The sequence below is a fragment of the Monoraphidium neglectum genome (genome assembly GCF_000611645.1).
Source record: "Monoraphidium neglectum strain SAG 48.87 unplaced genomic scaffold scaffold00610, whole genome shotgun sequence".
Lineage (NCBI taxonomy): Eukaryota > Viridiplantae > Chlorophyta > Chlorophyceae > Sphaeropleales > Selenastraceae > Monoraphidium > Monoraphidium neglectum.
This window is the reverse complement of record NW_014013018.1, coordinates 1-23113: the sequence shown is the minus strand read 5'-3', so window position 1 is coordinate 23113 and position 23113 is coordinate 1. Positions and strand designations below refer to the sequence as shown.

Genomic DNA, 23113 nt, shown 5'->3' with positions numbered 1-23113 from the left:
CAGACATCTTCAACAACCTCAACCTGTCCTTCTGGGAGTACATGCTGCCCGGGACGGACGCCCTCGGCTACATCGCATGCACGGGCACCAACTTCTGCCTGCGCTGCGCGCCGCTGGCGGACTGCGGGTTCTTCCCTACCTGGACCATCACTGAGGACTACGCCCTGGGGATGATCCTCAAGGCCAAGGTACGCGCGCGCGCGTGTGTGTGTGTGTGTGTGTGTGTGTGTGTTTGTGCGCGCGCGCGCGTGCCGCTGCAGCCGTGCCGGTGGGCAGGCATGCGCTGTGTGCTGGCTGCATGTGACTTCGCAGCAGCCATGACTGGCGGGGGGCTGAGGCGCAGGTACGCGCCTTTCGGTGCCCAGCTCGCTTGTGCAGGCCCCCCTCATTCTGGCATCGCAACCCCATATACATAAACAAACGCGCACACACACACACACACACATGCAACTGTCAACACACAAAGCACACTCACACTCACACACACACAACCATGCCTGATGCCACCGCAGCACTACAAGGCCGGCTACCTGAACGAGTACCTCGCCATTGGGGAGGCGCCAGAGGAGATCCGCAACATCTTCCGCCAGCGCTCGCGCTGGTGCAAGGGCCAGATGCAGGTGGGCCTTGCAGGGCGCGGCAGGGGCGGGCATGGTTGGTGTGAGTGCAGCCAGCAAGTGGGGCCGCGGCTGAGCGAGGGGCTGGTGGGCAGGTTTCACGGGGCGGCGATCTCATATCATCAGCAGCTGCGCCCTGCGTCCTGCGCAGCCACGGTCCTGCAGCCCCGCTTTTGACAAACCAGCAAGCCCCTCCCCACCCCTGCCCCTAAAACCAAACCTTGTCCCCTTGTTTCACCAGGTGCTGTTCAGCCGCGCGTGCCCCCTCTTCGACACCGGCCTCACCATCGGCATGCGCCTGCTGTACACCTCAGTCACCTGGTCCTACATCACCAACACCTTCGCCGTGCCCTGCGCCGTGCTGGTGCCCTTCGTCGCCCTCGTGTTTGGCGTGTACCCCCTGGTGCTCAACCGCGAATTTGCGCTGGCGGCCACCCTCTACTTCTCGGCCAGCACGCTGGTGACATCATACTGCACCAACCGCAAGCACATCAAGCCGCTGTGGTTCTGCATCGTGTCCTGCCACCTCCTGTGGTTCACCTTCACCAAGGCGCTCGTGAACGTGCTCATCCGCAAGATCACGAAGCGCAAGGTCGTGTTCAAGTCCACCAAGAAGAAGGGCGAGGACGACGGCCGCGGCGCCAAGGCAGCGCGCCGCTGGTGCCGGCCGCCGGCCAACGTCGGGGACATGGAGGGCACGCTCGACGCCTGGATCCTGGTGGTCTCCTTCTCCTTCTCCTTCATCACCGCGGTGGTGGGGCTGTTCCAGATTATCGACAAGCCGTTCACCGCCCAGGGGGACTTCAAGTTCTACCTGATGCTCTCTGTTTTCTGGGCCGTCTACAACATGATCCCGCCCAGCCTGTTCATCTTCTACTGCTACCAGAAGGGCCACCTCTTTGAGGACTTCTGCAGCTTCTGCCTCACCCTGTCCTACCTTGTGGCTATGGCCGGTATCCTCTGCACGTGGCTGGTGCCCGACGACTACAACATGAGCCAGGTGCTCAACGTGTCGCTGCAGTTCTTCGAGGCGCAGCGCTCGGGCAAGGTGCCCCGCATCAGCAACACGCCGTGGCGCGGGAACAGCGGGCTGTGGGACTCGGTGCTGCTGCCCAACGGCAAGAACTACTCGCTCCTCGGCGGCTGGTGCGCGGCCGGCCGCGCGGGCCAGGGCTGGCTGGTGGGGTGCATGCTGGGCCGGCAGCTTTGTTGCGGCGTGCGGCCAAGCGGCTGCTGGCGCATCCGCTTGTTCCTGTGACCTGACTGCTTTGTTCTGCTTGTCTGCTGTGTGAAATTACACAGTTTTTCCAATCAGCTCGTTGATACAGCAAACCCTGATGCCCTGCGCCCGCCGTCCGCCCCTGCCCCCAATCAACCTCCCCTGGCCAGGTATGACGACGGCGGCATGCTGAAGCTCTCCTACACCACGGCCTTCACCACCACCATGCTGTCCTGGGCCTACTGGGAGTTCAAGCAGGGCTACAAGGTCGGGGGCAACTCCGACTTTGGCGCCAACACCATCCGCTGGGGGGCGGACTACCTCATGAAGGCCTCGGTCACCAACATCTCGGCAAACGGCGCCGCCATGCAGCCCATTGTGGTCGCGCAGGTGAGGGCTGAGACTGGGATCTGTGTGAGGGGCGGCTGGCGATACTGCAAGGGGGCTCAGCGGCTGCGGGGCTTTTTGCAGGGAATTGTGCAGGGTGGAAGGGCAAGGTTGTAGGGCCCCGCAAAGCCCTTGAAAACCGGGGCCTGGGGCATGCATCCCTTTTCCTGTCCTGGCCTGCTTTTACGCCCCTGACCACCCGATGGAGCTGATCAAATTTCACTCGCTCGCTCACTCACTCACACGCACTCACCCGTGGTCAAACAACAAGGCACCGACAAACACGCGCACGCAGACACACACTCACTCTCTTTGACACATAAACGCATATACATGTATACATAGTTCATATTGTCAATGATGCATCACCAACCCATGCCCTCAATCCCCAGGTCGGTGACATGACCAAGGACCGTGCCTACTGGGGCTCACCCGAGAAGTACATGGGCGCTCGCCCCGCCACATACCTCTCGGCTGCCCGCCCCGGCGGCGATGCCGTCGCAATGGTGTCTGCCGCCCTGGCATCCGCAGCTGTGGCGATCCAGGACGAGTCGCTGCAGGTGGCAGACGTGTACCTGCAGAAGGCCATATCCCTTTACGCCCTGGTAGGTTGCATGATTGACAAGGGATCCCTTTCTTGATTTGAGTTGGAGGGCTGTCGGGTGGCTTCGATGGTTGAGCAGCACGGCCCGTGGCCAGCAAAGTGAAAGTGTTGCCAGGTGTGCGGCGTCAGCGTGCTGACGGCGGCCCCGTTGCGCACGTATGGGTGTCTGTCGACAAGGTTTGACCTGCGTTTGACCACGGGTTGACCAGCAGCAAACACCATCACGGTGATGCAGGCATGCACGCCCTCTGACAGGCCTTAACCCTGATGAACCTTTCCATGCTATCCATACGCAGTCCCAGCGGTGGCGCGGCTACTACGCCAAATACGTCGAGAGCGGCAAGACCTACCCCTCAGTCTCCATGTACGACGACATGGCGTACGCGGCGGTCTGGATCTACTGGGCCACGGGTGACGAAAACTACCTCAACGACGCGCTGGTGCTGTACGACCAGACCACCAGCAGCGAGGGCCACATCAACCCCAACCCCTTCATGTTCAACTACGAGAACGTGGTGCCCGCGCTCGACCTGCTGCTCGCCAAGGCGCTGAAGGGCACGCCCGAGCAGAAGTTCTTCAAGGACAACGTGAAGACGTTTGTCAAGACCTGGATGAACACCAAGTCCAGCACTGGGGACATCTACTACACCAAGAAGTCCCTCGCGAAGGCCTACCCCTATGGCACGCTGCAGCACACGGCCAACGCCGCGTTCTACGTGCTCTCCGCGGCCAAGGACGTTTTGGACTCCAAGTTCATGCTCTACGCCTGCTGGTCCCGCAACCAGATCGGCTACATGCTCGGGGACGCCGGCCGCTCGTACGTCACCGGCTACGGCGCCGTGTCGCCGCAGAAGACGCCCCACAAGGCCGGCTCCTGCCCGCCGCCGGACGTGGCCGACTGCACCTGGGAGTCGGCCTACTACACCACCGACCCCAACTACAACCCGCTGCGCGGCGCGCTGGTCGGCGGCCCGGACGACGACGACGCCTGGAGCGACGACCGCGACATGAACAACCCGGCCAACAGCGTCAGCCTGCTCAACACGGCCGGCTTCTCGGCGGCGCTGGCGGGGCTGGTCAACTTTGACATCAACATGGCAAAGTGCCAGCAGGGCAACGGGTTCATCCAGACGATGGCACTCAAGGTCAAGGGCACGCCTGACGCGGCCGGCCAGCGCTGGTGGGAGGGCGTGTGAGGGGTCAGCGACAACCTCGCACCTCGCATCCTGCCTCGTCTTCTCTCTGTTTGGCCGCCGCGTGGGCAGGCGGCTGTGCGGGCGGCCTAACTCGGGCCGTCTGCCATCATGTCTTGGGCTATCGAATCATGCGCTTGAGCGCGGGTTCAAGCTCCTTGCACGCCTCTGCCGCCAGTTGTCTCGGCCCTTTCGCACACCAATCGCCGCGGTTGCGGCGCTCCATCCGTCGTCTGTTGCCTGGCGCGCCCCGCGTCGAGACGCGTCCACCGCCCGTGTCCGCTGCGCGCGTGCGCGCGCGCGAGAGCATACCAAGCCGCGCCCAGGCGCCCCCGCCAGCCCCGCAGCCACGCCACCTTGGCGGGGGCGGCTGCGCGGCCCCAAGGGCACGTGCGTCTGTTTCGCGATAGGAGTGACACCCCCTCCCAGCTTCTCGCGTTTCCTTTGCAGGCCTTTATGCTGTGACCTTTGGCTGCCGCTCTGCGATGCTTGCAGCCCCGGCTTGCGGCAGCTAACCTCCCGCGGCCGCTTTTTTTATTTCGGGAGTGCATTGCATGACACCTTTATAGATGCAGGCACCCGCGCCAATGATAGTGGCGAGGTTTTGGCGCACAAATCTACAAGCCTCGGCACAGCTGAGCGGGAGCAAGAGCGGCTGCATGTGGCGCGCGCCGCGGTCTGCGCCCTAAACCCTCGCAAGGGCGACGGAGGCCAGCCCTGCGCCGCCTGTCGCGTCCCGCCGCAAATGGGCGTGCCCGCGCATACCTCATTCCCGAGCCGCGCGGTGCCGCGCTGCACTATGCCATGCGCAGGCAACAACGCAGGGAGGCCAAACCCTCTTGACCCGCTGGCGCGCAGCGCGTGCCCGCGCTAATGTGTGCTGACCCGCCCCGGACAACGCGAGGGGTGAGCCACCGTAGAATGGGAGCACTGGCTCTTTCAATGCCTCTCGGAGGGGTTGCAAGCGTTGTAACTCTCCATATCGACACCACATCCTGCTCCGTTGCGTCAAGGCCAGCCTACTGTTGGGGGTGATGGGATGAGTGCAACGAGATTATGTGGATAGCCAAAGCAGTGAGTGGGTTATTGCAATGGGCCAGCTGCCAGCTCCTTATTGCAAGAAAATTGGCTGCCGTGCTTCCACTGCCTGATGTTTGGCCCGCCTGTAGTCAAACACTTTCATGCATCAAGCCCGCTAACCACCTACATCATCGCTTTGAGAGGTGGCGCAGTGGCACGCTGGCGGACGCCGGGTGTTGAGGTGAGTGGGGGCACACTGGTGCGGTGCTGACTGTCCTGGATTGATGAACCTTGCCACGTTTGACTGGTCCCAGGCAGAGACGGCAAGGGCCAAGAGCATCGGCAGGCCTGTTGAAGCGTCACATATACGATATTTTCCACTCTTATGTTTCGGCCTTTGCGGTAACTATCACGAATCTCAACTCACAATGCCGGGTCTCGGAACGACCGACAACCCCTCGCAAAGCGTGGTGTGCCTCTCCGACAGCCCCTAACACGGGCCCGGATACAGGATTTGTGCTCAAGCAGTGCGTCATTTGCACGCAGCAGCGCCTCTCCCTGCAATGGGGACGGCCCAGCTGACGCTGTGGCTGCCCACCCTTGTCGCAGCCAATGCCTTCGCGCTCGCCTTCCTCATCCACACCTTCCTCTTGGCAAACCCCTCAATAAAGCACAACCTCAGGCGTTGCTTGCACGTCTTTTGCGGCGGCACCGACCCGCTCCCGCTCTCGGTGTTGTTGGCAGCACCAGCCTTGTCAGCAGGGGCAGCAGCAGGAGCAACAGCAGCAGCAAGCGGAACTTCAGCAGCATCAGCAGCAGCAGCAGCAGCAGCAGCAGGCCCAGGTGCAGAGGCAGCAGCAGCAGCAGCAGCAGCAGCAACAGCAACAGCAGCAGGCAGGACACCATCGGGCGCAAACGACGACTCAAAGGGATGCGCCGGTGCGACTCAGAGCGTGGTGGTCGTTGCGGACGCATTCGATGAACCACCAGCGGCGATGCGGTGGGAGGGCGTCGGCGTATGTTACAAAACGGCTGCCGGTGCCAAATGGGTCCTCAAGGATGCGTCCGGCGAGGCCGCCGCTGGGGAGATGCAGGTGGGCGGTCGCACCTGGGCTCGGCGCCGTGCCTCGGCGCTTCTTGTAGAGGCAGCACTGCAATCGCAGTCCATGCCTCCGTGGGCAGCTTGAAAACCAAGGCGCACCGCAAAATGCAGGAAAGCTGCCTCGCAAGGGTGTGCGCCCCTTTTTCTGCATCATCGCACCCCACAACGCACAATCGCCCCCGCAACGCACCCGCACCCGGTGGCTGCCACCTGGCCACCCGCGCCCGCGCCCACAGGCGCTCCTGGGCCCCAGCGGCGCGGGCAAGTCCACGCTGCTCGAGGTCCTGTCCCTCAGACGCCGCCCTGCCGCCGGCCGTGTCTCGGCGCCGCGCAGCCGGCGCGCCGTGGCGTTTGTCCCGCAGGACGGGGCGTTCCCCCCAACCCTGTCGGTGCTGGAGGTGGTGCGGTTTCACGAGGCCCTGCTGCCGCCGCACGCAGCCGTGCGCAACGCTGCCTTGAACGGGGCGGCCGGGGCGGCGGCGGGGGTGGCGGCAGCGGGGCGGCCACGGGCGGAGGCGGTGCTGCGAGTGATGGGGCTGGGGGCGGCGGCGGACACACTGGTGCGTGGGGGCGGCTGCGCTGGCCGGCTTTGTTTGGCCACTACGAGCGGTCGTTGATTGGGGAATTATCATTGTGGGGTTATTATCAACATTGTTGGGTTTTGTAATAGCCTTGTGGCTCACCAGTTGCTCAGCACGAAAGGTGTGTTGGGGGCTTTTCTTTTTCTGGAATATCTCGTCATCAACGTCGGTGCTGTGATTGGCATGGGTTCTGTCTTTACTTGCTTCGTCAGGCAATACGTGGATAGCGTCGTGTCAACTGTCCAGGGGGTGTATGATATCCGCCTGTCCCTGGTTTCGTCCGTGCAGGTGGGCGGCGTGCTGCCCGGCGGCCTCGCCCTTCGCGGCCTCAGCGGCGGCGAGCGCAAGCGGCTGGCGATCGCGTGCGGCGTGCTGGGGCGCCCCAGGGTGCTGCTGCTTGATGAGCCCACCAGCGGCCTGGACAGGTGGGGGCCAGCCAATGGGGGACTGAGAGTGGTGGGCCCAGAGCCAGTGCTTGATGCACAAGGTTTGGTGAGATGCCAAGGGTTTGTCCAGCACATCAGATGCTGCTCCAAGAACAGCACAGCAGGTGCTGCTTCAAGCACTCAGAAAGCACTTGGCAAGCACGCAGCAAGAGGTCTGGGCTAACGAGTGATGTGAAACAGGAATCACGGTTTGATGCGTTCGGCTCACATATGCTTTAACACCCCCCCCCACACACACACACACTCACCTGCCACGCCCCCACGCGCGTCGGCCGCAGCTGTGCGGCGCGCTCTGTCATGGCTCACGTGCGGGGGATGACGCGGCAGGACGGCCAGGCGGTGGTGGCGTCCATCCACCAGCCTGCGGCGGTGCTGTGGGGGATGTTTGATGCGGTGAGCCCTGCGGTGTGAGGGTCAGGAAAGGGTTGCCATTCAACGAGCAGCGTTTGCATGTCAATTCAAGTTCAGCACAAACGTGAAGGGTTGATGCATGACCAGACGGGCGTGAGGGATCCCTGATTGGCTCGGTGGCCAGGCGTCGGCGCCGCCAGCTGCGACCAAGCAAGACCGCAGCCTTCGCTGGCAGGCCGGGACGGCTTGGTTCTGTCGGTGCTGCACTGACCGATGCGCGCCGTGTTACCCACCAGTCACCATCTCTCCTGGTGCCTGTTGCCGCAGGTGACCCTGCTGGCGGACGGTTACCTGCTGTTCAACGGCCCCGCCCCCGGCCTGGCGCCCTGGCTAGGAGAGTCCCTTGGCCGCACCTACGATCCCGCAGTCCACGGACTGCCCTCAGACTGGGCGCTTGGGCTGGCGTCGGCTTTTGGGCTGGGAGCAGTATCAGAGGACAGCGGATGCGAGGGCGGCCGCGCCGGCGAGGCGGCTTCTGCAGAGGAGCTGGCAGCAGTCGCCGACAGTTTCAAACTGCGACAGGAGGAGCTGCGTCGCCGCCAGCTGGCGCTGCTCGAGGCCGCATCAGGCAGCGACGACGGCAGCAGCGGCAGCGGCAGCAGCGCCCCGACCGCAGCCGCCGCGGCCAAGCCTCCGCCGCGCCGCGGCTTCTGGTCGCAGCTGTCGACCCTAGCGCACAGGGAGCTGCTGCTCGTCACCCGCAACCCCGCCGACGTCGCCGGCCGCACGCTCACGTTTGTGTGGGTGGCTGCCCTTGTGGGTTTCTGCTTCCAGGGCATCCCCGACACGGCCTCCGGCCTGCGGGCGCGCCTCAACATCCTCTTCAGCTCGCTGTGCTTCCTGCTGCTGATGCCGTTCCTGTCGACCTCGCTGCTGGCTGGTGGCAAGGAGGCGTTTGTGCGCGACGCGGGGGCGCGGCTGTACTCGCCGGCGGCCTACTACCTCGCGAAGGTCTGCGCTGCGGGTTGGCGGCGGGTCTTTGGGTTTGTATGGGGGTGAACGGGCGGGGATTCCAAGCCAGGGCCTGGGGTCTTGGGGGCCGCGCACCCGGGGACGCCCGCCCGCCTGGGGCCCTCGAGGGGCGCGTCATCAAACGTCCGCTGCAGTCTCGATATCCGAGGCTGTGCATTCGCCCTGTCCGCACGGGGGTGCATCGATGGGCCAGCGGTCAATCAGGTGTGGATGGGGCGCACGCCATCATCCGCCTCGCTTGCTGCAACAACGCCCTCAACCGCGTTCCGCTCGCGACCCCGCACCCACGCCTCTGTCATTTGCTCCCCGTACAAGGTGGCAGCGACCCTGCCCTTCGGCGTGCTGTCGTCCGCCTGCTTCCACTTGGTGGCCTACGGGCTCACAGGGCTCAGGGGCGGCGCCTGGGCGGCGGCGCAGAGCTGCACGCTGGGCGTGCTGGCCTACCTAATTGGGGCGCAGGTGCGCGCTGCCAGGGCTCGCATGCTGCGCCGCACTGCACACCCGGCTCGATGCTCTGGTGTTGAATTTCGGCATGCGCCTTCTGATTTGCATTTAGCTGGCTGCAGCCCCAGGCCGACATGCCCTTAAACGCCTGCACCTTACCCTGCGGCATGCTGCATGCTTATGTGCGTGGCGCTCGCCCTGCCCTCCGCTGCCGCCCATCCTGCCAGATGCTGCACCTGGCTGTGCTGCTGACGCCCCACCAGGACTCAGCCTTTATGCTAGCCATCGGGTGAGTGAAGCCGAGCACGGCACCCCTGCCCCTCTGCCTTCCTTATCCAGCATGAGGCATCAATTCCTCCTTTTCCAGCCATCTCTTCCTCCCACCCGTTGGCTTGATTGACTGGGGGCGCGCGCCGCCCAACTTCTGCTCTGCCACCACCGATCATTGGCCCTCGGGTGCGTCTTGCTGTCAACATTTGAACACCCCTTTTTCTCATGACATCCCCTTGCCCAACGCCGATCTGTGCGGCATCTGCAAAGATGGACCTCCCTTCAGATGATCTTCTCAGGGTTCTTCGTCGTCTTTGGGGAGCTGCGGTACAGCTGGCTGGCCCAGGTGCGCGCGCGTGCCGCACTGTGCAGATCTTGACAGCCAGTTCAGACCAGATGCCTGCACTGGGGATCTCCGCAGCGGGCTCGCCGCCTCGCGAGTTGCATTTGGGGTGCAGGATCAGCGAACCCGCGCCTGGCTTGCGGCTGCCGCCCCGCGCCGCGCCCCGTGCCGCGCCCCGCGCCCAAGCGCCGGCGTCGCGGCCCACTGCCCCTGCCCCGAGCGACAGCTGCGCCACGTCAGCGCGATGTACTTTGCCCTGGAGGGCACGGCGGTGGTGGAGTTTGCGGGCAGGTGGGCGGCTCACACCCAGCACTATAGCACACATGCGAAGGGCTTGAGGTGTCTTTCGAATCACCAGCGGCTTCTCTGGGGCTGAACATGGGGGTTCACAAGGCAAGCCCATTGCATCATCAGGAATGTCTGCGAGCCATGCGCCTCGCTCCCTGTCTTTTGTCGGCCCCCATGCGGCATCCCCGACCCCTGTCCATCTCTCCGTCCCACGCACCAACGCACCATCAACCGGCCCCCATTTATCCCGCCACCACCCCAGGGACTTTGCGTGCGACGCCAGCGGCCTCGCGCCAGGCGCAGCCGCGCTGCTCTCAGGCCTGGTGGTGAACGCCGCCGGCGCGCCCGCCCTGCCGCCCGCGGCGCTGCTGGCCGGCGCAATGCAGGGCGGCGGCGGCGGCTGCGGCGTGCGGGCGGACGCCGTGCTGCGGTACTACGGGTTTGACCGCAGCTTTGGGGGGTCTGTCGGCGCCCTAGCGGCGTACCTGGGAGTGCAGCACCTGCTAAGCTATGCTGCTGTGGTGGTGCTCGCGCGGCGGCGCTAGCAGGGAAAGGGCCGCTCGTGTACTGCTGCAAGAGCGCCTTGAGGTGTGCTGAGCGGCTCGAAGCGCGGTGCGTTGGGGGATGCAGGTGCCTCTGCTGGAGCAGGTCAAACGCATTCGTGGGTCTGCCGACCGCGTGTTACAAAATTGAAATGCAAGCAGGCAGCGCACAAAGATCAAACTGTGGATGCATGGCTGCGCAGATGAAAGGGGACGTACAACAGTTGCAAGGGGCAGCGGCAGGCAGGGAGCGGGCGCCCTACAAAGGGATGATGCACTTTTTTGGCATGGCGCGTTTTTGATTGCGTCGAGGTGGCGACGCGATGCGGGCCGGGCCCGCAACAGGGCAGGAAGCCATTGTGTGACAGCAAGAAATTAGGCACTTGTGGATGTGAGTGGCAGGCAGCCCCAAAGGACGCACCAACCCTTGCCTGGATGCACAAACCAGGAAACGCGGCAGATATTTGAGGACAGCAACAATTACAAGGCCCTCACCGGCCGCCAAAGAGCGCGGCAAACGGCCGCGACGCGTCAAAACCCCCGCTGGGCACCCGCATGGCGCCCAACCCAGCACCTGCCCCTCCCCCCAACCCCGCCGCCGCCGCCGCCGCCGCCGCGGCTGCCCCTGCAGCGGCCGGCGCCCCTTTGGCGGGCGACAGCAGCCAGCTGCGGCTGTGGATCCCGCCCAGGAGGAACGACACGTCAGCGTCCTCCCCTCCGGCCGCCTCGATGGCGACTGCCGCATCCCCAATGTCCAGGTTCACCAGCGATGAAAACTCGCCAGCCCCCTGCTGCTGCTGCTGCTGGTGTGGGTTCCGGTGGTTGCAGGGCTGTACCCCCTCAAGCTGGGGCCCCTGTCTGCTCGCCAGCCCAGGCACGGCCGCCGCCAGAGGCCGGTCCGCCGGCGGCGGCATCAGGGTGGGCGCCGCGGCCGGCGGCCCCTCCTGGCCGGGGTTGCTGTTGGTGCCGTCCCTCGCGAGCAGATCATACAGCCGCCGAAAGTCGGTCGGCTGGTCGGCCGCGCGAACGCCGTCGCCAGCGCCGCCGGCCTGCTGCTGCGCGGTGGGCGCCGCCGCGCCGGTCTGCTGCGACGCTGCGGGCAGCGACGCGAGCAGGGACTCGAAGCGGCTGCCGCCGAGCATGGAGGAGGGGGAGAAACCCGCGGGGCCCAGCAGCGTGTCGCACTCTGCTGCAGGGACCAGCGAGGCGACTTCGCCGCGGCCAGGCTCGAGCGGGCCAAATAGCTTGCCTGCGGGGGGTTGGGTATATTGGTCGGAACCGCGGCGTTCAGAAGATAGGCACACCTACAGCAAGGAGACAGGTCGACCTGATTGCGTTCCTGCAGGGTTGACGTTGCACTGGAGCCCAGGAACGGCCGCGATCCGAGGCAGCGAGCGTATGGCAACAGCGTTCGCCACGCAACGCGCGACCGAGCGCACACCTGGCGTAACAAAGGGGCTGGGCGCGTCCCCTGCTAGCAGCGCCTCTACGGACGGGCCCGTCAGCCGCAGGCCGCCCGGCGGCGTCCCCGGCGGCGTGCAGCCGTTCCCCACGTCCCCGCCCCCGCCGCCGCCGCCGCAGCCCGTATCCTCCTGATCTGCGGCCGCCCCCGCCGCGGCGCTGCCGCAGCCCGCGGTGGCCGGCTGCCAGCCGAGCCGCTCCAGGTCGCCGCGGGTGAAGGGGCCGGCAGGGAACGCGTCGGACAGGATGCGGCGCGCCATCGTCTCTGGCGGCAGCAGGCCGATGGAAGCGACGGCCAGCCCCGGCCGAGCGGCGGCGCCCGTCCACACCCCGCGGCCGCGCGGGCCGGGGCCCTTGCCCGCGGCGATGCGCGCGCTGCGGCGCGCGGCGGGCGCCGAATCCGGGCCGTCGTCGTCGCCGTCGCCGCCCCAGCAGCGGCAGTCCTCATCATTCTCATCCGTGCAAAGCATCGGCTCGTCGTCCTCATAGACTTCGCCGCCATCCTGCCACCGCCGCCGCTTCTGCGCCGAGCCGCCGCCCGCTTGCGTCCCGCCCGCCGCCCCGGCGCCGCAGAACGCGGCGGCCCGTTTGTGGCTGTGCGGGCCGCCGTCCGCCGCGGCGTCGCTGGGGGAGGTGGCCGGCGCGAGGGCCTCCAGTTGCCAGGGGGGCGGGCTCGGAAGCTGCTGCCCTCGGAGCACCGGAAAGACCATTGCCGCCGGCGTGGCAAAAAGCGCAGCGCTCGCCACGTCACCAGTTGCACTGGTGCTCATAGGGGCCACACCTACGCCTGCACAATGCGCCACACTGGCGGGTGTCGCCATCAACGCCGCCGCTGCGCTGCCGCAGTCTGCCCCGCCAGCCTGGCCCGCGCCGTGCGCCACGCCGCGCGTCCTGCGGTGCCGCCGCTTCTTCGGCCGCGCGTCGCCGCCGCTGCCGCCGGGGCCCTGCTGCACCTGCAAGCCCGCGAGCGCCGGCGTCAGGCCGCTCGCCGTCTGCCTCGCTGCCTGCCGCTGCAGCGCCTGCTGCTGCATCAGCAGGCTGATTAGGAACTCCTCCTGCTGCTTGAGGGCCGCCGGCGGCACCGCCGGCGCAGCCGACGCCGGCTGCTGCGGCTGCGGCTGCGGCTGCTGCGGCGCGGCGGGCTGCGGCAGTGGCACCTGCGGCTGCTGCTGCGTGACCCGCCAAGGCGCCTCGACCGAGTCTCGAGCCTGCTGCAGCAAACCGCGCAGGTCGACGCACCCGCTGCTGGCGCCGCCGCCGCCCGCGCTTGGCAGCTGCGCTCCAATGGCCTGCTGCTGTTGGTGATGCGGGGCCGCTTCCGCCTTTACTCGCCGCTCCCGCTTGTGGCGGCTGTCGCCGCCCTCTGCCGGCGCCCCGGGGCGCGAGTCGCCGCCCAGCACCTCTGCAATACCATCCAGATCAACCAGCCTGCTGCCCTCGAAGTCCCCCAGCAGCGCCGCCAGCGCCTCGCCGCCCCCTGCCGCGTTTTTCTCCGCACCGTCCGCGCCGCGCTCGGACACCGCCGCCGTGGGGCCGTCGGGCCGCGCCGCCTCGCCAGCCGCGGGCGCTGTCAACGCATGATTTGCTGCCGCGGGCGCCGGCAAAGGCGGCTGAGGCCCGTGCGGGCCATCGTGGCACCAGCCGTGCAGGCTGGCAGATCCCAGGTTGGACGCGTCGCAGGCGCCCACCATTTGGCCCCGCGCAGGACCAGCGCCGATCGCGCCGGTCGCCTGCGTGCCCCGCCTGCAGGGCTGCTGCAGCAGCGCGTGGTGGCGGCGGTCGCCTGTGCTGGTGCTGGTTGGCTCAGCATCCTCCACAGCCGGCCCAGAGGCTCCCGCGTCTGCGGAGTCGGAGCCGCAACACCCACCGCCGCCGCCGCCATCCTCGTCAGCGCGGGCGTCATCGTAACCGCCGTCCCCGTAGTCATCCCACAACCTGGGAGTGTCGGGCTCGCCCGCACCGCAAGCGCGAGCAGCGCCTACGCTGACATCTGCGGCTGCGGGCGCCGCCGCCTGCGGCCGCGGGCCTGCAGATTGCAGCGCCCCGCCGCTCGCACTGCTGCTGCCCGCGCCCCTGGTCGGCACCAACTGCGCGGTCGCGTTGCTGGCTCCACTGCGCTCGGCCGGGGGCGGGTGGTCTGGTGCGTCAACCGGAGCTGCCTGCTGTGGCTCTGGCGCTACCGCAGCCCCTTTGTGCTGCAGCTGCAGCAGCTGCTGCTGCTGCGGCGGCGGCGGTTGCACAGCTGCGCCAACACTGCGCTCATGCTCCCCCGCAGCTGTGCACGCACCGCTACCGGGTCCATTGGCACCGCTAAATCCCGCAGCTCCGCTCACTGTGCTCTGAGGGTGGGCAGGCGTCTGGTGCAGCTGTTGTTGCAGCTGCCCCGCAGCTGCATCCTGTGCTACGCCGGCTGGCAGAGAGGACCCACCTGAAGTCCCCAGGCTGCCGGCCGCACCTACAGCGTGCTGCTGCTGCTGCTGCTGCTGCTGCAGGGACGGCGCTGACGGCAGCAGATGATGGTGTGGAGCTCCCTCGCTTTGTATCGGCACCTGTGCCTGCACATTTTGCTGGTGTGTAAGCGTCGGCATTGATAGTGGCGGCTGCTGCTGCTGCTGCTGCTGCTGCGGGAGGGGCAGCGGCTGCTGCTCAACAGACAGCGCAGGCGGTTGCACAAGACTGGCCGCCCCTGGGCCGCCCCAGCGCCCATCCAACTCCTGGGCCGGCTTCCTGGGCGTGAGAACAACTACCCCTGGCGGCCTCAGGGCCAGCGCTGCGTCAGCTTCGTCCCCCTGCACGCAGCAACCCTGCTGCAGCTGCCAAGGCCCTCGCCGATGCTGGTTCTGCTGCTGCTGCTGCTGAAATTGATGATGGTACAGGGTCCTGGCGCCGACCTCTCCCAGGCCCGCCTGCTGCCCCGGCTGATCCAGCTGCTGCTGCTCCACCGCGGGGTCGGCTGCCTCATGGCACAGGCCGCCGCCGGCGCCAGCCGTGCCGAAGGGTGTCGGCGCCGCTGCGGTGTCCCGTTGAGGGCGATTGATGGTGGGGCCACCGCTTAATTCCGCCAGCGCCGCCTGTGGCTCACCCGGCCCCGTTAGCACGCCAGCTGCCGGCTGGCCGCCAAGGCTTGCGGGTTGATCCGCGCGTGCCTCCCCCCCTGCCGGCGACATGTGCTGCGCATGCAGGTGCCCGCTGCCCAGGCGGCTCGGCAGAAGGCCGCCCCCGCCTCGCCGCACCTCGGCCGGCGCGATGTGGGGGCTGAACGGCACCGAAGGCTGGCTGCCCTCAGAGCGCGCGTCGTGGTGGCACAGTGCCGACTGCTTGTCTGCAACCTGCAGCTGTGGCCTGCCACCGGCCGCTTGCTGAGACTGCGGCTGCTGCGGCTGCACCGGCGGGCTGGACGGCAGATGCGACGGCGCGAGCTGCGGCTGCCGCTGCCACTGCTCCATTGTGCCTGTGGGCCCGGCCTCGTCTCCCTGCTGCTCCCGCACCTGCTGCCGCCAGCTCTGGTCTTTGCAGCTGCCCGCGGCCGCACCGCCGCCCCCGAACCCTGCATTCAGGCCTGACAGCCCTCGACCGCCAGCTCCTGCGGCCGCGGCAGACGCTGACGCGGGATGCCGACGCCGCGGGCTCTCCTGGCTGCTGCACGCGTCGCCGCCGTCCTCGCTGCCAGCTTCCTCTACTTGACCTCCACACCCCGCGTCGTCGCCTGCGCAGGCCCCTGCGGCCGCCACGGCGCGGCCCCCGCTGCCGCCAGACCCCCTCGGCGCGCCCTTGGCCGTGCTGGCCGAGCTGCAGTGCGACTGCGCCGCGCGCGCGCTGCCCTTGGCGCGTGCCACCCCGCCTTTGCCGCCGCTCGCTCTCGCGTCCGGGTCGAGAGCCCTGCACTTGTGGTTGTAGCCTTGCTCCTGCTCATTCTCAAACTGCTGCCGCTGCGGCGAGGGAGGGTAACCCTCGTCCCCATTGCCACCTGCCAGGGGCGCGAGGTGCCCCTCAATCTGATCCTCAGCACTGCCGCCCACCCGCTCGATATCCAGGTCAGACTCTGGAGGCGCCCACTGCACCCGCTCACGCACCCCCTGGCCGCCGCCGCCTGCCGCAAGCCACGCGGGTGGCCCCTGTTCCTGCTGCCGATGCTGCTGCTGCTGCTGCTGAGGGGCCGCCTGCTGGCATCCCAATCCGCGCCGCTCACCTGCAGCGACCGCTGCGCCGGCGCCGCCGCCGCTGAGCGCCCCCTGGAAGTCTGCCAGCGTTATCAGCTTCATCGTGCCGTCCCCCAACGGCACCAGCAGCCCCTGGCTGCCGTCCGCGAGCCGCACCGGCATCATGCCGCCAGCGAGGGGCGGGCCCCTGGGCGCGCCGCCAGTGGCGCCTGACGAGGGAGATGGCGCCAGGGGCAGTTGGGCCGGCGGGCCCAAAAACCGCTGCCGCGGCTGATGCTGATGTTGGTGCTGCTGCTGTAGTGGCGGTGGCGGCAGAAGACCGCCGACGCCGCGCCCCTGGCTACTACCTCCAGGCGCCTGCGAGCGCACCCCGCTGCTGCTGTGGCGCTGGCTGGTGCCTGCAGCTGCTGCCGAGGGCGCAGGCGCAGAGGGGTTCCAGATTCGCTGGCCCGTTTGTCGCTGCGCGTGCTGCTGGCTTGCGCATCCTGGCCACTCCCGCTCGCATGGCCGTAGGTCCTCCCTGCTTGGCGGGCGCTGCCGCTGTTCCCGCCAGCCATCAGGGTGCTCCCACGACGCCACCACTGCATCTGTCCCTGCGTTGTGGTGCCGGCAAGACGCCGTTTGCTGCTGCTGGCCCTGCTGCGCCGACATTGGGCGATCTGCAGCACTGACGGTGGCCCGAGCAGCCACCGGTCCGCCTACCCCACCGCAGAGGGGTTGGCCCCTGGAGCCTGACTGCTGCTGGCTCGCTCCTTGTCGTGGGTGCGTCCTGTGCCGCTCGGCCGGTGGTTGCTGCCATTGAGGTTGCAAAGCGATGGTGCCACTGCCGCACGCGCCAATGTGGCACGTTTCGCCACTGCCTGGAGCGATTCCAGTCGGGCCGGTTGCGCCGCTGCGCCCGGCGCAGCAGCCCTCTGCAGGCCCAAACTGCAGCGGCAACGGCGCATCCTCCTGCACCTCCCGCAGCGGCGGCCGCCGCGGCTGCGCGGCTGGCGGCGACTCGGGGTCGGCTGGGGACACAAGGGTGTACTGGAAGCACATTACTTCGGGGCGGCCCATCATCACCCACACGTCTGCGAGCTGCAGGCGTAGCAAGTAGGGCAGGCTCAGCACGTAAGCAGAGAGTGGATGAGCAGGGCTGCGGCTGATAATGGCAGGCGCAGCTGCTGGGCCACGAACAGCGTTGCTCGCATGGACATGAGTGAAAACACGTGCGCCGTCCTGCTGTCGGCTCCAAGGCATGCTGTCTCTCAATACGGCCGGGCGGCGCGTCGCCACTGCACAGTCGTCAGGTGCCTCACCGTCACGTCATGGGGGTAGCAGGGGCTCCAGGACGTGTTCTTCAGGTGGCCATGCGCCGAGAGGTCGGGGTACAGCAGCACCTGCCACCCGTCGCTGGCGTCGCCGCCGGCGGGTGAGGACGCACCCTCTGCTGCCGCCGCCATCCCATGAGTCTCATGGGGCGCCGCCGCGCCCTCCGCCTTTGCGCCGCAAGCGGGAAGACCAAAGTGGCGGAGGAGCTCGTGCGCCAGGCGACACAGCTTCATCTGCTGCCTGCGGCGCGAAGAGCGACACAGGGACCACGTGAGGCCGGCGGTGCGCGCATGCGCCGTTGTCGTGCACCAGTTTGAGCGCGGTGGGAAGGACAGCGATATCGCCCGCGTCCCTGCGCCCGCGCACCTGAGCTGCAGAAACTGGCACTTGTGCGCACGCTCAAGGCCTTTGATAACGGCCTTAGTGCCCGCGTCCCTCGCGCCAAGGACGCAGGACAGCTTTGTTGGATTGCTCATAGCGGCCTCTCTTGGCAGGTACGTCCTGCTAAAGCAGAGCTACAGAGCCTTCATTACGCCATGTTATCTCCAGGCCGTCCTCTTCTTTCGAGCTCCCGTGCGATCTGATGGAACGGCAAGGACGACCTATTGGCAATCCTAAGAGAGCCTCAGTTGACTTCGAAACAAATCTTGTGTACAATGTGATAACTTGATATGATAGCCTGTTTCAACGTGACATGTCGGTCGTGGTCACCCGATTTGAAAAGATGGCCATTCCGACGACACGGTCCTGTTTGCTTCATGTATGGGCCAATTGTCATTGACATCGGACTATGATTGACCTATGATATCAAGCCCCCCCAAATAGGCCAAGGATCTGCGAGTGCAGTTTGCATCGGGGTGCTCACGGGGCTCTTGCTATGTTGAGGGGCGCTTTAGGATCTAGTGGGACGACGATGCAGCGGCTCTCGTCATCGAGAGGCGTGCTGCGTGGGTGCGCCGCCCGCACGAGTCTCAGTGAGTTTGCTTCAAGCGTCTCATGCCATGTCGTATCTGCTTCAGCGCTGATGCGAAGCAACCATGGCAGCGGGCTGCCCCTACAATGGGCTGCTGCCCACCACCAGGATTGCCACCCGCGCGGCGCATTCGCCGCGCGCCGCAGGCTGGTCGAGCTGCACGATTGCATGCCATACCTCGCAAGTGAAATCTGACTTGCCCCCTCCGACTGCATTGCAGGGCCCCAGGCGCTGGGCAGGGGCCTTGGCGCCGACCTCGGAGGCAAGCTTGGCAGGGCCATCGCAGGCGGCAAGCAGCAAGGCAGCGAGGGCAGCAGGAACGCCGAAGAGGCCGCTCCCAAGCGGGAGCGCACCGCAGCCGTCGCTACGGCCCCCGCCGCAGCCTTGCAAGCACCCCCGCCCGACGACGCGCTTGCGGCCGTCGCCGCCGCTCCCGCGGCGGCGGGCGCGGACGCCGCTGCCGCGGCTGCTGCTGGGGCGGGGGCAGCGGGGCCGGCGGACGACGGGCGGGCTTTTGTTGTGGAAGCAGTGCGACAAGCGCGGCGGGCGGCGAAGCCCGAGGTTGTCGAATATGAGGAGATAGAAATTGAGGAGCCGGTGGGTGATTCGACTGGGGAGCCGGCCCCGGGCTCCCCAGTCTGGGGCTGCCTGGACTGGGGGGCCCGGGGCCGGCGTCGGGCGACGCTGGCGATGTTGCGAATTCAAAGCGAGAGAGCGAGGGCTTGCGTTGGATTCAAACGGCAAAACTTTTCCAGCATCAGCTGGCCCCAAAATCAAGATACATCAGTCAATGCTTGCGCCGTGGTTGTTCCTGGACTCCATGATTTCCAGCCCCTGTCGTTTTGCACGGCCTCGCCCCCCCACCCCGGTGAACCCCCTCACCACCGCTCCCCCAGGTGCGCGGCATAGCGGACTACGCAGCCGACGCGCGCGCGCTGCTCACGGCGCCCGCGACACGCAAGGGCCTAGCGTTCGGGGCGGCGGCGCTGCTCGGGGCTACTTTTGCGGTGGCGGTGTACCGGACTTGGCTCAAATCAAACACAGTGGAGGCGCAGCGCCGGCGGACGGTGTGCGCGCGGCGGCACGGGCGCGCGCGCGGATACGTGGGGGCAGCGGGTCGGGGGAAGGCGCGAGAGGGCGGCGGAGGGGTTGCACACGCTGAACGGGCCGTCCGTTTGCTGAGCTCGGGTCGTCGGCAGCCGGGTTGGGTGTTTGCTATCGCTCCAGCTGTTGTGTGCCAGCCTTGCTCTTCAGCGCATCCCCCGGATCCCTCAGCTGCGGTGTCTGTGCTGTGCGTGCGTGCGTGCGTGCGTGTGTGCGTGTGCATGCAGGTGGACCGCAACAAGCAGCTGGTTCAGGGCCTGAGCCAGTACCTGCCCGACCGGCGCGCCGAGCTCACGCCCGCGGTGGCCAAGGTAGGGGCGCGCACGCAGCGAGGGGGCCGCTGCGAGGAGCGGGGACAGCCGTGGGCTGTGCCTGTGGCTGTGGCTTCGGCGGCGGCGGCGGCGCTGTGGGGGCCGGGCTTGGGGCTGGCGAAACGGCAGAGCTTCCGCTTCCTCGGGCTCACGCTCCCGCGCCACCTCGGCCCCCTCTCCCCTCGCCCCGCAGCGGCTGCAGCGCGGCAGCGGGTTCACCCCCGTGGAGGTGTTCAGGAAGTACCTCTGGTACGTGCTGCGCGAGAGGAAGTTTGGGCCAGACGCGGTGGCGGACATGGTGGCGCTCAAGGTGCGGGCGGCGGCGCGGCGCTGCGGGCTTGCATGGGGTCAGGTTTACTTTTTGGGACGAGAGGGCGGCAGGCACGGCCCGGCTGGCTGACCATGGGTTTGGATGGGGATTGGGGCTCGTCTATGGGACGAGAGGGCGGCAGGCACGGCGCAGCTGGCTGACGGGCAGTGTCTCGCGGTTCCGTTCGGGCAGAGTGCGGGGCGGGGAGGCAGGCGGCTGGTTGTGGCTGGGGGAGCGGGACCGGGGAACGGCGCCGTTCGAGCGAGGGGACCGTAGAGGGAAGGCTTCGCGGCCGTCCGCTGCATATGCGCCTGGCGCCGCCTCACGGCCCGCACCCGATGGTACTCTACGCGCGTGGCCTTGCTGCGCCGCAGGGCGCGCTGGGGCTGGGGGACGCTGAGGTGGCGGAGGCGCTGAGGGAGCGCGCGCAGCGGATATACGACAAATACGGTGCGTGCTGAGCGGCCGCGGCCTTGGCTTGGCGGGGGCGGGGGGTGTAGGGTCATTGGCTGGTTCAGCTTAGGCGAGGGCGTGGGTAGCCTGCTGCAGGAGCGTCGCCAAGGCGTTGGTGTCTGACGGGCGCATCGGGGCGCAGGCGAACTTATTACATGAGAACGGGCAGCGATGCAGTGCCGGCTGGCGATCGCAAACACGGCGTGTCCAGCGTTCTACCCCATACCTGCGACGTCCGCTCCCTCCTCCCCCCTCAAAACACACCAGGCACCCTCATACTATCGACGGAGGGCATGTCTGCCAGCGGGCTGCAGCGCAAGGCCACCTGCCAGGTCTGTGTGCGCATACCTTACTGCATGATGTCTTGCACGCGCTCGCTCGTGCGACCTCCTTTTGTACATTCCGCTCCCGCTGGACGCTCCTCCCTCTCATCAAAACATCACGGAAACGTTCACCACCCCGCGCCGCCGCCCTCTCATCCGCCCCCTCATCGACCTTTTGCTTTTCCGTCTGATCTCCCTCCCCCGGCCCCCATGATCCGACCCCCTCCCCCGAAAACGGCTGCCCCCGAATCCCGCTTTCCCCCCAGGCGCTGTTTTCCAAGATGCTGTACCTGACAGAGCACGACCCCCTGGTCGCGCACGACAGCGACGCATTTAAAACGACAGATCTGCGGCTGGTGCGGCGGGCACAGAGGGGGGCGCGCTGCAGGCGGCGTGCTGGGTGCAGGGACCGGTTGCGAGCCTCTGGGGGTTTGGGGGCCCTCAATTCGGGGCACTGCGAGCCCGGGCCAAGGATGTTTCTTATTCCGTCGGCACGAGTTGTTGATTGCACCGCCATTCACAGTCGGGCGCACCCCATGGGCGGGGCAGGTGTGGTTGTGAGACGCTGTCCTCGAGGCTGGCGGAGGGTTTGCCTGTTTGAGCTGCCGTGGCACCCGAGCTGCACAGGCCGTCCTGACGACTGCGAGCCGCTGGCCGCCCCCCAACCCCTCGCTCCCGCGCGCCCGACCGCGCCGGCGCCCCCATCCCGCTCAGCCCCAGCCCTCGCGTCGCGTGTCGCACCCATCCGCCCCCCCAAACAACCGAAACGCGACCCCTCGTCCCCCCACCCAGATTCTGGGGGCCACCGACGAGGACACGGACCGGCTGCGCATTGTCAGCCTGGTGGAGCTGGACGCAGAGCGCCTCGACCGCCTCATGGCGGGCGACAGCTCAGCGTCGCCGCCCGGCGCGGCCGGCGGCGGGGACGGCAGCAGCAGCGGCGGCGGCGGCGGCGGGGCGGAGAGCAGCTGAGGCTTTTTTTTCGCGGCGGCGGGGCGCCGCTGAGTTTTGAAAGTAGCGCAGGATTTCATATTTTGATGCAATGATTGGTGATTGTGCATACAGTAATTTCCTGGAAGCTCACGGGGTATGCGTCAAAGCCAGGCTTGTATGCAATGACGATGCACAGTTGTCAAGGCAGTCAGCTCAGAGGGGAGGTGACGGGGCAGCGCAAGCACGGAGCCTGCCGGTGCTATCAACGGCAGCTGGCCGGTCACATCAGCGGCAGCTGGCCGGTCACATTAGTGGCAGGCAACCAATTACATCAGTGGCAGGTGGCCGGTCACTTGATCGACGCGGCTCTTGGGTGCGGGCCCTATGGCCAGCACCGTCTGGGAGCCTGCGGCGATCTGGGTGCGGCCAGCGTCGCGCACGATGTAGCACATCAGCCCGCACTGCTGCGCACGCTCCGCCAGGTCAGCCTGCGTGTGTTGAGGGGGTAGGGCACGGGGGGTGGGGTGGCCCGCACCCTGAAGCAATGCGGTGTTGAGGGCTGCTGTCCAGGCACCCCCTGGAGGCAGCAAGCGCGTGCTTGCCGCCCCTGAGCTGGTGGGAACGGCGGCCTTTTTGCAGAGAGAGAATTGCACAAGCTCCTTCGTTTACCGAATTGCGTCAAGAGCACCCCCCTCGCCAAAAGCAAAGCGTCACACTCGGCTGAAAAGGCATTCATGGGTGACAGGCGGGAGCGCCGTCCTATGGGCGACCCCATCCACTCCCTTCTCACCATGGCCTCCTCATCTTTGACCTTCAACGCGATCTTGGGCTGCCCGCTCGCCTCCCACTGCCTGAACACCGCTTCGTGGCGCCCGCGGTAGCGGCCCAGGATGCCCACCGCCGCGTGCGCGCACTGGGCACCTGCGGCGCGGACATCAGACGCCCGCGGCGCGCAAGTGGGTCGGGGCATGCCGGGGGCGGCGCGTTGCCGCGCGCTGCCAGTCTGAAGCTGCGCTGGGCGGGCGACACAGCATGCCACGGGCACGGGACGACAGCCATGCGATGCAGAAGCAGGCACAACCGGCACGCTTTGCCTCCTGCCACCGCCCGGGAGCCGCGGTGCGTTGTTGGTCTACCTACCTATCTTCCCCTTGCCCATTCCCAAGGCGTTGTTGACACACAACACCATTTTCAGCTCTTCGTGCTGCTGCTGCTGCTGCTGCTGCTGCTGCTGCTGCTGCTGCTGCTGCTGCTGCTGCTGCTGCTGCTGCTGCTGCTGCTGCTGCGGCTGGCCCCAGCCCTCCCCCTGAGGGCCGCTCACTGGCGGGGCAG

At 67.1% G+C, this 23113-nt stretch overlaps 5 protein-coding genes across 5 annotated transcripts; 3 read left to right on the top strand and 2 right to left on the bottom strand.

Annotated features, from left to right (window-relative positions):
- Positions 1-41: 41 nt before the first annotated feature.
- Positions 42-4023, top strand: MNEG_4408 (hypothetical protein; the record flags this gene model as incomplete). The annotated part of the gene is made up of 6 exons (XM_014047120.1): positions 42-188; positions 513-620; positions 859-1763; positions 2007-2226; positions 2616-2828; positions 3124-4023. 6 exons carry the CDS (start codon positions 42-44, stop codon positions 4021-4023), a joined length of 2493 nt encoding a protein of 830 aa, XP_013902574.1.
- A 2105-nt stretch (positions 4024-6128) lies between these two features.
- MNEG_4407 (hypothetical protein) lies at positions 6129-10442 on the top strand (the record flags this gene model as incomplete). The annotated part of the gene is made up of 10 exons (XM_014047119.1): positions 6129-6134; positions 6379-6702; positions 6970-7148; positions 7448-7562; positions 7848-8531; positions 8868-9011; positions 9224-9285; positions 9537-9632; positions 9796-9900; positions 10160-10442. 10 exons carry the CDS (start codon positions 6129-6131, stop codon positions 10440-10442), a joined length of 1998 nt encoding a protein of 665 aa, XP_013902573.1.
- A 488-nt stretch (positions 10443-10930) lies between these two features.
- MNEG_4406 (hypothetical protein) lies at positions 10931-13591 on the bottom strand (the record flags this gene model as incomplete). Its single annotated transcript, XM_014047118.1, has 2 exons — positions 10931-11688; positions 11881-13591. The coding sequence occupies 2 exons, from the start codon at positions 13589-13591 to the stop codon at positions 10931-10933; spliced, it is 2469 nt and encodes an 822-aa protein (XP_013902572.1).
- Positions 13592-18287: 4696 nt separating this feature from the next.
- MNEG_4405 (hypothetical protein) lies at positions 18288-21820 on the top strand (the record flags this gene model as incomplete). Its single annotated transcript, XM_014047117.1, has 9 exons — positions 18288-18348; positions 18568-18944; positions 19244-19414; positions 19679-19762; positions 19956-20072; positions 20447-20522; positions 20793-20857; positions 21115-21204; positions 21641-21820. The coding sequence occupies 9 exons, from the start codon at positions 18288-18290 to the stop codon at positions 21818-21820; spliced, it is 1221 nt and encodes a 406-aa protein (XP_013902571.1).
- Positions 21821-22107: 287 nt separating this feature from the next.
- On the bottom strand, positions 22108-22940 carry MNEG_4404 (peptidyl-tRNA hydrolase, PTH2 family; the record flags this gene model as incomplete). Its single annotated transcript, XM_014047116.1, has 3 exons — positions 22108-22269; positions 22572-22702; positions 22922-22940. The coding sequence occupies 3 exons, from the start codon at positions 22938-22940 to the stop codon at positions 22108-22110; spliced, it is 312 nt and encodes a 103-aa protein (XP_013902570.1).
- Between the last annotated feature and the right edge of the window lie 173 nt (positions 22941-23113).